The following is a 12,569-nucleotide window of genomic DNA, read 5'->3' on the forward strand; positions in this document are numbered from 1 at the left end:
AACATCAGACTTTGGAGTATGCAAGTTGCAGAAAAACAACTCTACTATATAAGAGAAACTGCATATGGAGTAGCTGCAACATTTGACCAAGTGTTGAAAGCAGAGAATTGTAGAGTAGCACTCATAGGAAAGGGACCATTTTAAATGGTGCAGGTCACATCCAAACTTTATCATAGAAAGGCCTGTTGCTACACATTGCAACCACTGATTTACTCAGAGAATAATGATTTTAGAAGTAGATAATGGAAAACTTTAATTAATTTAGGAATGGAATTTTTTGGCTTGTTTTTTTGAAAAGAGCACCCACATTTTCAACTGTAAACACAGTCACATGCCTGCTTTAGCAACAACCATATGCAGATTGAAATTTTTAAGAGCAAAGACATCATTATCTGCATTAACACAGCTGAAAGAAAAGTTAAGTGGATGAATCAGCAGAGGAAGAGCTGCCTTCATAAATACACACCTGCAGTCAGTCACTAAAAGATTACAAAGTCATATTTAGTTCATAAATTTGCATATTAATTGATTATGATTTGTCTGAAACTACTGTGGCACGCTTAATGTTACACTTGGAACACAAATACCAGAAGAGCCTCAGGTACAAATAAATTATTAATAGAGGAGCACCATGAAGTCCCTGAGCTGAGCTTCTCTTAGGCAGTGTTGTTCTACGTGGTGTGGTTAAGTGGCATCGTGTACTACACACTGGCAAAGGTTCCAAGAAAAGAGTGATTCAACATTAATAAGGCAAGGATAATTTATAAACAAAAGCAATGTAATCTCATTGTTCACAAACCTTTCCTGAAATACATTAACAGAAAACTGAGAGGGATCTACTTAGTTTACTGCACAGAGTCCCTGGTAGTACAGAGAAATATGACATATAAAATTCTCCAAGCTCCATCTTAAAAATAGCCAGGGATTTTTTCTGACATAGCTTAAAAATAAGATATGAAATGTCCTTCTTTTCTTCTTCTTTTTTTTTTCTTTTTTTTGTAGTGAATAACCTATGTGCTAACACATAATTCCTATCAAGAAATTTCTTTTTGGTAATTACTAAAATCCCATGCAGCTGAGGAAGATCTGTCTCTTAAATAAAAGCAGACACAGAAATTCCAGCTGGAGGGTATAGACTCTTTACAACATTTGGGTGGCAACTTTTCTTTCACGATATGCAACTTATTCTTTCATATACATTTCAGAAAACCCTTATACAGTAGTATTTGTACCACACCAGGCTGGAGAAATTCCTTATTTTTACTGATTTTTCAATTTGAGTAACAAATGATACATTTTTGCAAACTTTAGCTAGCTACAAGTGTCTTTCAGAGCATAAATCTCTCCCCTTCCCTGTATGTTTGTTATGGAAGTAGTGAAATAAAACTATCTTCAAAAATAGCCAGATAATTCTGAAAAATAGCTACTTTAAAAACACTAATAAAATTTACATTCAAATCACCTATACTGTGTTACATAAGATACCTGAATAAAATCTTATGGCAGGACTTATTATCTGGTTGCTCAGTTCACTTGAAAGGATTTTCAAGAATGCCCATCAGCATGCAGTATGACAACAGTCAAAATCAACTTACTCTTAAGACTGGTGCTATAACTTTGTGAAAGTTAATATGGCCTTTATTTACAGAGCATTTCTATTCCAAAGGTGCAAACTATTGCAATTTCACATGCAGTCCTTACCAATGTGTACTATTACAACACAAAATGAAGCAATGTGTGCATTAATGAGAATGTCCCAGCTCTTTTAAGAGTTAGAAAAGCTTCCAGGGCCTCAGGTTCTGACAGCTCACACAGGTACAGACTTCAAGCTTGACACAGTACCTGAGATGACCCCATGAGTATTTTTGTGACATCTGTCTGTCTTTGTATGAGTATTCTTCAAGCTAAAGATTTTTTTTAGCTAATGAGCAAAACAAGTTATAATTTCTTCTTTTTTTGTTAATACTCTGAGAAGACTGTGCTTTGCAAGGTTAATTTCAAGTCCAAACTCGCATGGGAATTAGAATAATTAGACTCATTTAAGAGAATTCTCCCCTCTGGCAGAGCTGATTAAATTATTTATACATTATCTTTTCATATAATTGTACCTAGAACTGTGTAATGGGGTTTTTGTCCAACTTTCAATAAATTCATAATACACGTTTTTCAAGTTGGATACACCGACTGCACCTGTGACAACAGAAAATGGCTCATTTTCAAAAAGCTTCAATGAGAAATTAATCTAGAGGGAAACAAAAGTATGCAATTTAAAAGCTTCTACAATGACAACACACTGATTAAAACTCATCAGCTGAAGAAATAAAATTAGTTAAGACAATAAATCTTGGACTGAATCCTGTTACCCATTTCTACAAGAATAACTTCACTGACTGCAGTCACATTACACTAAAATATGAGTGCTGCTTAGATGAGGATCAGTTCCATGATGTGACCCTTTATCTGTAATTTAATATTCTTTGACATAATTCCCAAATCCCTCTCTGCTAAGGATCTCAGATTCTGGATAACACCTGAAATTTCTTTGCTGAAAAAGGAAATCTTGTAGCTGATGCTAATATTCATTTCAGCTCTATTATATGCTCTTTCTCTCTTCCATACCAATAAACTTGAGAAAGGTTGAGATAATAATATTTTAGAGAGCAATAGTAACTTGTTTGCTACCATCCCTATTACATTGGAAAGCAGTTGGCTCTGTGGAGATCTGTGAAAAGACATCTTTGCACCTATTGTAAAATTTTAAGTATCTCCTAGAGTCACATTGCCTAGATTGCTCTATAAACACATGAATTCAGTGAAATCTCAGTTGTGTTCTTTAATGCCCTATTAAGGAATCCTGAAATGGTGTTTACAGGCTCAGAATTTCACACTATTCTCTATCATTTGCTACAACTCCAGTGAATTTTCTTTTTCCTTTTTACAATTCACTATACATTTTACAAAAAGCAAGAGTATTCTAATGCCTCAGGCTATTTTTTTCCTTACCTCTGCAGAATGGAATCACAGGTATGGGTGTCTACATGGGGACAACTGCATTAGAGAAGACAGAGGGCTAGATAAAAAAATCCATTAAAAGAATAACTTAACCACATACCTCAAGTTGTGTATGGACAGGAGTGATAACTAAGAAAATTATGTATTCTGATTAACAAATTAATATTTCTATTAAATAATAAATCTACAGTGCAGTAATTATCCCAAGGCCATAGCTATGCTCAAACCACCTTAAATTAACTTCCTTAAAAGCAACTGTGGAAAAAGGAATAGACTGGTCATTGCCAAGAATGCAAAGGCCTCAGCTGTAATTGGTTTTTCACAGCCAGATTCAACTCTTCCAATTTATTTACTTTGGAGGATGGCTAGATAGGGAATATTTCCATAATGCCATCCCCTGCCCTGATGGCACTGGTATCATACACTCAGGCCATGCACTGTTTGCTTTCACTGCAATGCACATTTCAGCTGCATGGGCCAGGAGGATCTCACTCAGGGATTCAATGCTAAAACACTGCTTAACTAGCTCTGATATTGCTCCTTTGGTTATCAGTCATGCTCTGTCATCCAATTCCCTCTGACTGGCTGACAGTCAAATTCCTAAGATAGGAGTCAATTTAAGGTAATCAGAATAGTTAAAAGCAATTGTTCCTGACAGGGATCACAAAGTGTCCTCTGGCAAGAAGCAAAACCAAACTAAGTATTGAAAAACCACTTCTGCAGATTTAGTCATGGTTTTCAGAGTTCCCTAAATCTGAACTTATAGATCCTAAGAGATCTCCAAAAAGATGCTGAGACTTCTCTGGACTTCTTGAAAACAAATAATCTGCAAGGCGCAGATTATAGTGCAGATTCACACAGCCTTACTGCTGTAATTATTGTCTAGTATTTGAATTACACAGCTAGTGATAAAGACTGCAATTTGCAGGAGCTCACATATAAACACACAACTTTTCTTACTCTGAAAAGCTTAAAAGCTGTACATAATTAAGATATTCTAAATAATGATGACCACATCAGAAATAATATTGTATCTGAACTGTAGTTTTACCTCAACAGAAACAGAAGACAATTCAGTGTATTTTTTAGAAGCTGTATCTACATTAGTGCCTACTAGGCAAAGTCATTTAAGTGATCCTAGAAATGCAGATCTCTCTTGGTACTTTGCACTGGGGACACACAGAATTTTTCTTACAAATTAGTCTTTTGAGAGTTCATGAAAGGCTCCATTTACTGTTGGGATTCTATGCAGTTCAGCGAAGATGACAACTTACAGTTACACATACTATTTATCTATCACCATTACCTATTTACTAATTTCACCCCTAGACTGACACTAAAAACATTTATTGTGTGATTTTAATAAAAGAATCCCTATTGCATTTTTCCTAACACTCAGCCAAAAACACACACCAAGGACTTACCCAGAGGGACCTGGACAAGCTCAAGAAGTGGGGCCAAGAGAATCTCATGAGGTTCAATAGTACCAAGTACAAGGTGCTGCACCTGGGCCAGGGCAAGCCCTGGTATCAAGTCAGGCTGGAGGATGAAGGGATCAAGAGCAGCCCCGTGAGAAGGACTTGAGGATGCTGCTGGATGAGAGGCTGGATGCACTCACAGCCCAGAAACCAGCTGTGGCCTGGACTGCACCCAAAGCAGTGTGGGCAGCAGGCCAAGGGAGGGGATCCTGCCCCTCTACTCCACTCTGGTCAGACTCCACCTGGAGTGCTGTGTCCAGTTCTGGAGATGATCTGAATTGCTTATGCTTTCTGCTTACTTAATTAAAATAATCTTTCTTAATTAAAATAATCTAATAAGGGGCTATTTTTCATTATTTCAAGAATTCCTTTAAGTACCCTTAATACATGTCTATACAGCACTTTGTTGTGGTCCCATCAGCAGCACTTTATGGAGCTTTATGTTGGAGTTTGTGCCTATCCTAAGCCTCAGTATATGATCTATGGCCTGGTGCCCTTCATACATACCTTTGCTGACACAGAAATAACAAGCATTAGGAATAAAACCTATATAACAACCACAGCACCTGCTGCTATTCTATTAATTACATCTCAGCAAAAGTTATTACTGAACTACACCAGTGTAAGCACTCCTCAAATTACCAGGTGATTTGGTATCTGTACCAATTTCAAAATAATTTATTTTTATTAATTTAAAAATAATTTATTTTTAATAATCTGAAAAGATCTCAAACCCAGAAAATTAAAAGGCAAAGTCAATGGAACCTGCCATTTTGCAGAGCTTTAAGAATCACATCACTTTAAAACAACCTGAAATAGATCGTGAATTGTTGCTAAATGGGTAACAATCAATTTCCCTCCACTACAGTAATTTTTCTCATGAAAAATTTTTCCATTGCTTCAGATCAGAGTAACATAAATGGAAAATTCTTGGGAAAGACAAGGGTCTACAAGGCTTAAGGAACTACAAGGCAGATATGAAAACATTTGGGTTTGCCACTGCCAACTCTTAGTAGAAGACTCTTTTACTAGACAGCATTCTGTTCTGAAAAAGTGGAGTCTAGCAAGGGAATCCCATCAACCCAGAATCTAATCAGCTCATTGAAAAAGCTTTTTTTTTCCCCTCAGTTGTTCATGTAAGAGTGTTTTAATGAGAAAGGCAAAGCAATCCTTTCTCAAGACTTAGAATCAGAGAGCTCTCCAAACCATGGGATCAGTGCACATGGCACCTCTGCAATCCTCTAACTTACAGACCTGATTTTAGCTTTGCAGGCATCTTCATTCTTCTTTACCAGAGAGAGAGAGAGACACAGTGCATGTGGGAGAGGGAGAGACTCTAGGAAGTAAAGAACAAAAGAAGAACACAAATTTGAGGAAAAGCTACTCAAATGTTGCTAGCAGTAACTCAGCTGGAATATGACTCCATGGCATAACATTCACCTTTTAAATACCTGACAGAGATTGACACACTCTTCTTGACAGAATAGGAAGTGCTAACATGGCTTAGACAGAGCTCTCAAAAGAGAATAAGGTCTGCCATCTCCCAAACAGTGCAGTGGGTGCAGGTGGCAGCAGTTTCTCACACAGTGCAGATGCACTTCTGAGAGCACAGAAAATGCATCCTTGTGCACAGGGCTTGTGCACAGTCATCCTCACTCAGGCATTTTTATACAAACAGCCTTATCTCACTCAAGGGTATAAACTTCCTCCACAAATAACAAGACAATACTGCAGATCTGCTTCAGTTTAGCTTTCACATACTTAGCACTGAGGCAGGGACAGGGATTTTGTAAGGCTGGTTATTTCCCCCAGCCTAGGCTGCTCCCAGAGCTCTGTATTTGCCCTATACATGCACTACATTCAAATACACAGTGGGCTGCCACAAACTTGGTCTCCATCAATGTACCATGTTATGTTGGGTTTTTCTATTTTTTTCCTGTTGTTTACTTCTTAAGTAAATTCATTTTCCCAAGATATGGTGCCTAACAAACTGACTATCCAAGATATGCCTCAAATACCAGAATACATTAGACTGTAAGAAGGCCCTATGGTGATTTGCTAATTAGCTTAACCCTTTTGGGACACAGAAGAAGGAATTTTTTATTAAAACAGGATAACCCTGGACTATATTGATCTGACTGAGAAATGAGTATTTTAGTCAAGATGAGTCTCAAGATGAGCACATGCTGGAAACAGCAATGTTGTTTCCATAGCAATGCCATGACAGCCTCTAGAGTGAAATAGTGTGCTACCAGGAAATGAAGGGGGTTCAAGTGCTATGAGCTACATAGTTCTGTGAGCAATCCAAATACATTTTCATAAAGAATATTTAGTGCAGCTAGATAGTCCAAAGATTGCTGCTAATGGCAAGTAAGCCTTATCAGTATGCTCCTGGCAGTCCTTTTTTCTCATTCATTTCACCCAAGATGATTATCTAAAGACTTAAGCTATGGGCAGCACTGCTAAACCATTTCAGACCAAACATTAACAAATACAGCAACCCTTACCTTACTTCTTTTCCAGTGCAGAATATCACCCATAATTAAGGTCACTGAATCACTCTCCATAACACAACCGAACACATGAAACGTTTTACTGAAGAAAATCCTAGTATGTGCAATTATTTACCAGGCTAACCTTCCCCCTTCCTTTTCTCTCACCTCCTCCTCTCCCTTGCCTCCTCCTGCCCAAACAATACTGAGCAGACCTGTTTGCAAGTGGGAAGCAATGTACAGAAGTCTTGCATACTCCTCATTAAATTTACATAGGCACAGAATAAACTCACTCATCTGCTTTTCACCCCAGTTAGTGCTTACACTAATACAAAAGCAAACCAGAGAAGCACTAGTTGTATTTTATCTGTCTAAGGCTTTACCTAAGGTAAACATTCTGGTCAAATTCTGCAAAGCTGATTTAAAATATTTTCCCAAAGACTACAGAAAGAGAATTACTTTAAGATCTCCATTGTTCTGTATTTTCAAAGAAATAAAAAATTATCAGTGATTTGTAAAACTGCTAAAACAATGGTTAGAGCCAAACTGTTCTCAAATTAAATTCCACAGGGCAAAGTATTTCACTTGTAAAATACCTAAACACACTGCTGCTGATTCAGTCTTTCTCCAGCATTTCTCATGCAGTTTGTAAAGATGTTCAGACATTAAGTGAATGTCCAGAAACTCTACCACTGTATTTGTTGTTTGTGTCATTGTCACAACCAGCCTCTTGAGTAAACAGATTGGAGGTCATTATATGTAGCAGGGCTGCCTCTGAGGGAAAATTGAAAGACAAATACTCATCCCTGCCAGATCCCTTATTAACAAAATCCACTTCAAAACAAAATGTTTTCTATTTATTGTTTTAAACATGCATTTCAAGGAATCAAGCCTTGAATGTAAAACAGCAAGATGCTTCATTTCCCATTTGCATTCAGTAAAAAGATGTGAAAGAAGCATTTTTAAAGCAGCTTCAGCCTCCTCCTGCCTATCCCTCTAAATGTGTTACAGAAGGCACCAAGCCCAGCAACATTCATTTATAATTTAAACTGTTTGTTTGGCAGAATTTTTCCACCTTAATATGTCTCGTCTTACTTGTAACTGGCACACCCACTGATTTTACCAGAAACTCATCCACTTCCAGGAGATTTTTATATAAGTTGTTTTTCTGTAGGACAGAAATTCAGTTTCAGGGACGGATGTTATCCAGGGAAAAACACATCCCTGCAATTTTACAAGACGTACAGGGTTCTGTATGGACAAAAAGATCCCTGTCAGGAGACTGATGGAAGTGTAACTTACTCATCCCCTTCTTTCAGTTATCATGGCCTCCCAGTCAATTCCCCAATATAAGCAATATTCTGTAACTATCCCACCTTCTCTTGGAATACCCATGTCAAAATTTCTGTTTATCAAAGAATTAGGTAAAAGTAATCTGTCTGATGACCTGGTTTTGACAACTGAGTACAGACAGGTACAGCTTATACTGTCTGAAACAGTGTGGGTACAGGCTCTGTAACTCAGCCTACTCTCCTGAATACATTCAAGTATCCAGCCACAAAAACCAACCTTCTGCCACCATGGGCACCTCAGCAGGAACATTTTGCCCCAAGAAATTATTATCCCATTGCCTTGTGTTATCTGCTGTCACTGCTTTAATTCTCTCAGCACAGTCCTCACAGATTTTCATTCAAGTGCAAAAGAAGCAGCAATATCTGTATCCCAATCCAAGACAGAAATCCAAGTATCCCAAAGCCCCTGTCTCAGACACAGGAAAATTTTCCTATCCTAAAACTCAAAGACACACTCTTAATTTCCCTCTCATGATCATTCTTAGAACATACTCAGAAAAACGAGTGTGTCATTATAAACTTTATCATGTTTTAAGACCTAAATCAATGAATCAATCAGAAACCTTCAAAGACATTTTATCAGTACATACTCAACCACAGGAGTGAGCTAATGCTTGAAACAAAGTCCCCACAGCTATTCATTCACTGCTGATATTTCTGTCAGTAAGCTCTTAGTGTGGCAAACGACACTAAAAATTCATGTTGTCCTCATGAACTATAATAACAACTATTTACTTGGTTTTCAGAACTTTTCAGGAACATTTGTCTTGACAATCCATAGATTATTAATAGCTTTAATACAACAAAAGGACTTGCCAAAGGCAAAGCTTTGTTTTGCATAAGCACTCTGGAATGTGATCTGGTGATCACACACAGGGATACAGAGGTTACTGTGCTTGGTCTGACCCACTGCTCTGCCTTGGAAGAGGAGGACACACAGCAGAGTCACATGGAAAAGTGTCCAGGACAGAGAGAAGTCTGGAGGGTGAAGCTGCTGTGAGGAGGGCACTGTCAGAGCCACTGCTACTCCAAATAGCTGTGCTGGAAAAAAATCAAATTACATCATTATGATCTGTCTTACTAAAGAATGGAAGTACAGTTGCTTGGATATCAAGGCAGACATAGCTGGGCTTTGAAGTACTACATATAAATTGTTCCTAAATAAACAGTCATATTAAAGAGGGAACCTATTAAGCTTGCTTAATCTACACAGGTGAATGACAGAAAAACAGTATGAGTTTGAAAAAAAATTGAGGAGATATTCAGATATACAATCCCCAGGGTAAGGGCACCTGTCACTTGACCCTGCAAAGGTAATTCTTTAAGGACATTAAGCGTTGTTTGATTTAAAGATCATGTTTCCTGTGACATTAGCAAAGTACGGGTTAAATTTCAAAGATGACCTGGCCCACAAAGGAAGAAATACAACCACCAGAGACAGGGAGAACATCCCATCACACTGGTGCCTTCTCTGAGGAAATCTACCCCAAAAGGGCAACTTCACTTTGACATCTAGTAGTCCCTCAAATGAACCCACAGAGACATATTCTTCTAGCTCCTTTTTGATACACTCAAAAAGAAATGCCAAAGGAATACAACATTCTGACCTGGCCCCATAACCTATTTTTCTTCTTACCAGTCTATTTATGTTCTGCAAAACATAGAGAATCACTTTTCTTGGCTACATTCTCTTTTGCTCCCCCTCCAAGCCACCCAGTTGTAGTGCAAGGGACAGCCTCACAGAAGGCCAGAATGAGTCCACAACGGAGCCTTCAGGATAACTTGAAACATCAATGCCTGCATCAATCACAGACACAACTCCCACAAAACAGCTGAGCCTACCCTCCAAACTGTGCATCTCGGGCATTAGGGCTGTGGGAAGCAGAATGATGGAGAATGGGGGGCAGGGACAGGATAAGGACTGACCTTGCAGCAAAACAAGGTGCAGTATCTCAGCATGAAATGTCTTCAGGATACGACAGTACAGAGTATTCTAGTCAGGTGGATAGTTACCATTCAGCTAGCATCTGCTTCTTATTTAAATGTCTTTGACCAACACCATTATTTTTTATATAAAATTCCCTGATTTTTTCAATCTCTTAGCTGTCTTTTACAATATCTCAGCATTTGCTGTTACAGATACTGCAAGGATTCTGGTAAGTAAAGGTATATTTTAAAACCTGCAGAAAAATATTTTAAAATAGTCCTCTTAAGCCCACTAATAACATGGACACTGAGCAAGGAATCAGAATGAAGGATACTGAAGCTCCTATCTGTGATGGCTAAATGCCAGAGGTTAATCCTGAGATCATCCGCTGACATGTACGTCTCACAGTCACTGTTGACAGATATTGAGTTGACATGATAGGTGTGACCATTAGCAAAGATTCTCCTGGGAGTGACTTCTACCATCAAATCCATGGGTTTCAATACAGGCACCTGCCAAAAAAAAAAAAAAAACAAAACACAAACAAGAAAGAGAGTAAGACTTGAAATACTGTTTTGCTAGGATGTTGAGAATTCCAATATAGAGAAAGCATTCAAAGACTGCAATATTATAAGATTTTTTGACAGTGTGCACAAGCTGAACTTCCCCATGGATTAACTGCTGGGCAAGGCCTTGCTTGTCAAGGAAGAAGGGAGAGACCAGAGGCAGGCAGAGTGATGGAAAGCCTGAACTGTGGGAAGGGAGGGACTGCCAGCTGCCGCAGAACAGCTCAGTCCCACTGCAGGAGCTACTGCCCCACATGTGCAGGAGGCTCTGGCAAGCAGTGAAGCACTCATATTTTACTTTTGCTAAAGGGTTTGCCCTTAGCTGTGAATCACTTAACTCTATTTGTTTTGCTACTTGATGTTTGTCTTTCAAAATACTCATGCAGTGAAAAGGCTGTAATCTCAGAGAAACATAATAAATAAAGGCTTGCAAAACAAAGCAAACATGACATACTGTACATACACATGTACCCCTGAAAAGCCAATATCACAGATCATCATTTGTCAATGTGCCCTTGCTACTTCTCTGTGTGTCACTTCAAAGTCATGATTCAATAAGTGGACACTCAATTTATTCCCTATCAATAAAGCATTAAACACTGTAAAGCTGTGGTCCATGACTGAGACTATTCCATGTTTTTGAACATGCATCAGAAACAATCATACATCAACCCACAAGGTAGTCTAAAAGAGGAACATAGAGTTTGAGTTTGAAACATTTGAGTTTCATTTTCTACTAAAGGAACAAAACAAAACTCAACCTTTGAATTACAGAATCATAGAATATGTCAAGTTGAAAGGGACTCACAAGGATCACAGAGTTCAACTCCCTGAACAGCACCATCCCCAAGAGTCACACCATGCGCCTGAGAGCAGAGTCCAAATGTTTCTTGAACTCTGCCAGGCTTGGTGCTGTGATCACTTTTTTGGAGAGCTGTTCCAGTGCCCAACCACCCTTTGGGTGAAGAATCTTTTTCTAATATCCAACCTAAACCTCCCCTGACACAACTTCATGCAATTCCCTGGGGTCCTGTCACTGTCACCCCAGAGAAGAGATCAGGGCCTGTCCCTCCTCTTCCCCTCAAGAGGATGCTGAATTCTCAGAGAATTCTCAGACTATAAGCAATCTGGAATAGTTTTGTTAGCCTAATCATACAGAACAGATAAATATTCCATTAATGTAGTCATATTTACATTTTGGAAGCTTTTTTTTTCCAATAGACTTGTTGGGTTGTTTTGTTTTCAATAATAAAGACATACTAGTGTTTATACAATACAGCCTTCCAGTTGTAACCTTTAGCCACTTCCTTTGACAAAACACCTGGAGTGAATTCAGCCAAAAAAGTCTGAGAGCAAAAATCTACATTAACATGTGGATAATGGGTCTCCTCTCCAAGAAACAAATGACAGGAGAAAAGGAAATGGCTTAAAGTTGCATTGGGAAGGTTATTATATTATAACTGGATTATACTGGGTATTCTATTATAATTGGATATTAGGAAAGATTTGTTCACTGAAATTTTTGTCAAGCACTGGAAGGGGCTGCCCAGGGAAGTGGTTGAGTCAGCACACCTGGAGGTATTTAAAAGATACATAGAAGGGGCACCTGGAGACATGGTTTATTGAGTATGGCAGTGCTGGGTTCCTGGTTGGACTTGATCTCAACAGTCTTTTCTAAACTGAATAATTCTATGATCACATATGCTTATATGAGTTCCATGATTGCATCTTTTCAGCAATGT

General features: G+C 38.4%; 1 protein-coding gene across 6 annotated transcripts in view; it reads right to left on the reverse strand.

Annotated features, from left to right (window-relative positions):
* Positions 1-12,569, reverse strand: part of PPP2R2C (protein phosphatase 2 regulatory subunit Bgamma) — a 190,214-nt gene that overhangs the window by 37,196 nt on the left and 140,449 nt on the right. For all 6 annotated transcript variants that reach the window (XM_066548641.1, XM_066548647.1, XM_066548644.1 and 3 more), the window contains one exon: positions 10,596-10,773. In XM_066548641.1, the coding sequence (XP_066404738.1) occupies positions 10,596-10,773 (178 nt within the window). The remainder of the gene's footprint in view (positions 1-10,595; positions 10,774-12,569) is intronic.

This window comes from Molothrus aeneus, chromosome 4, assembly GCF_037042795.1.
Source record: "Molothrus aeneus isolate 106 chromosome 4, BPBGC_Maene_1.0, whole genome shotgun sequence".
Lineage (NCBI taxonomy): Eukaryota > Metazoa > Chordata > Aves > Passeriformes > Icteridae > Molothrus > Molothrus aeneus.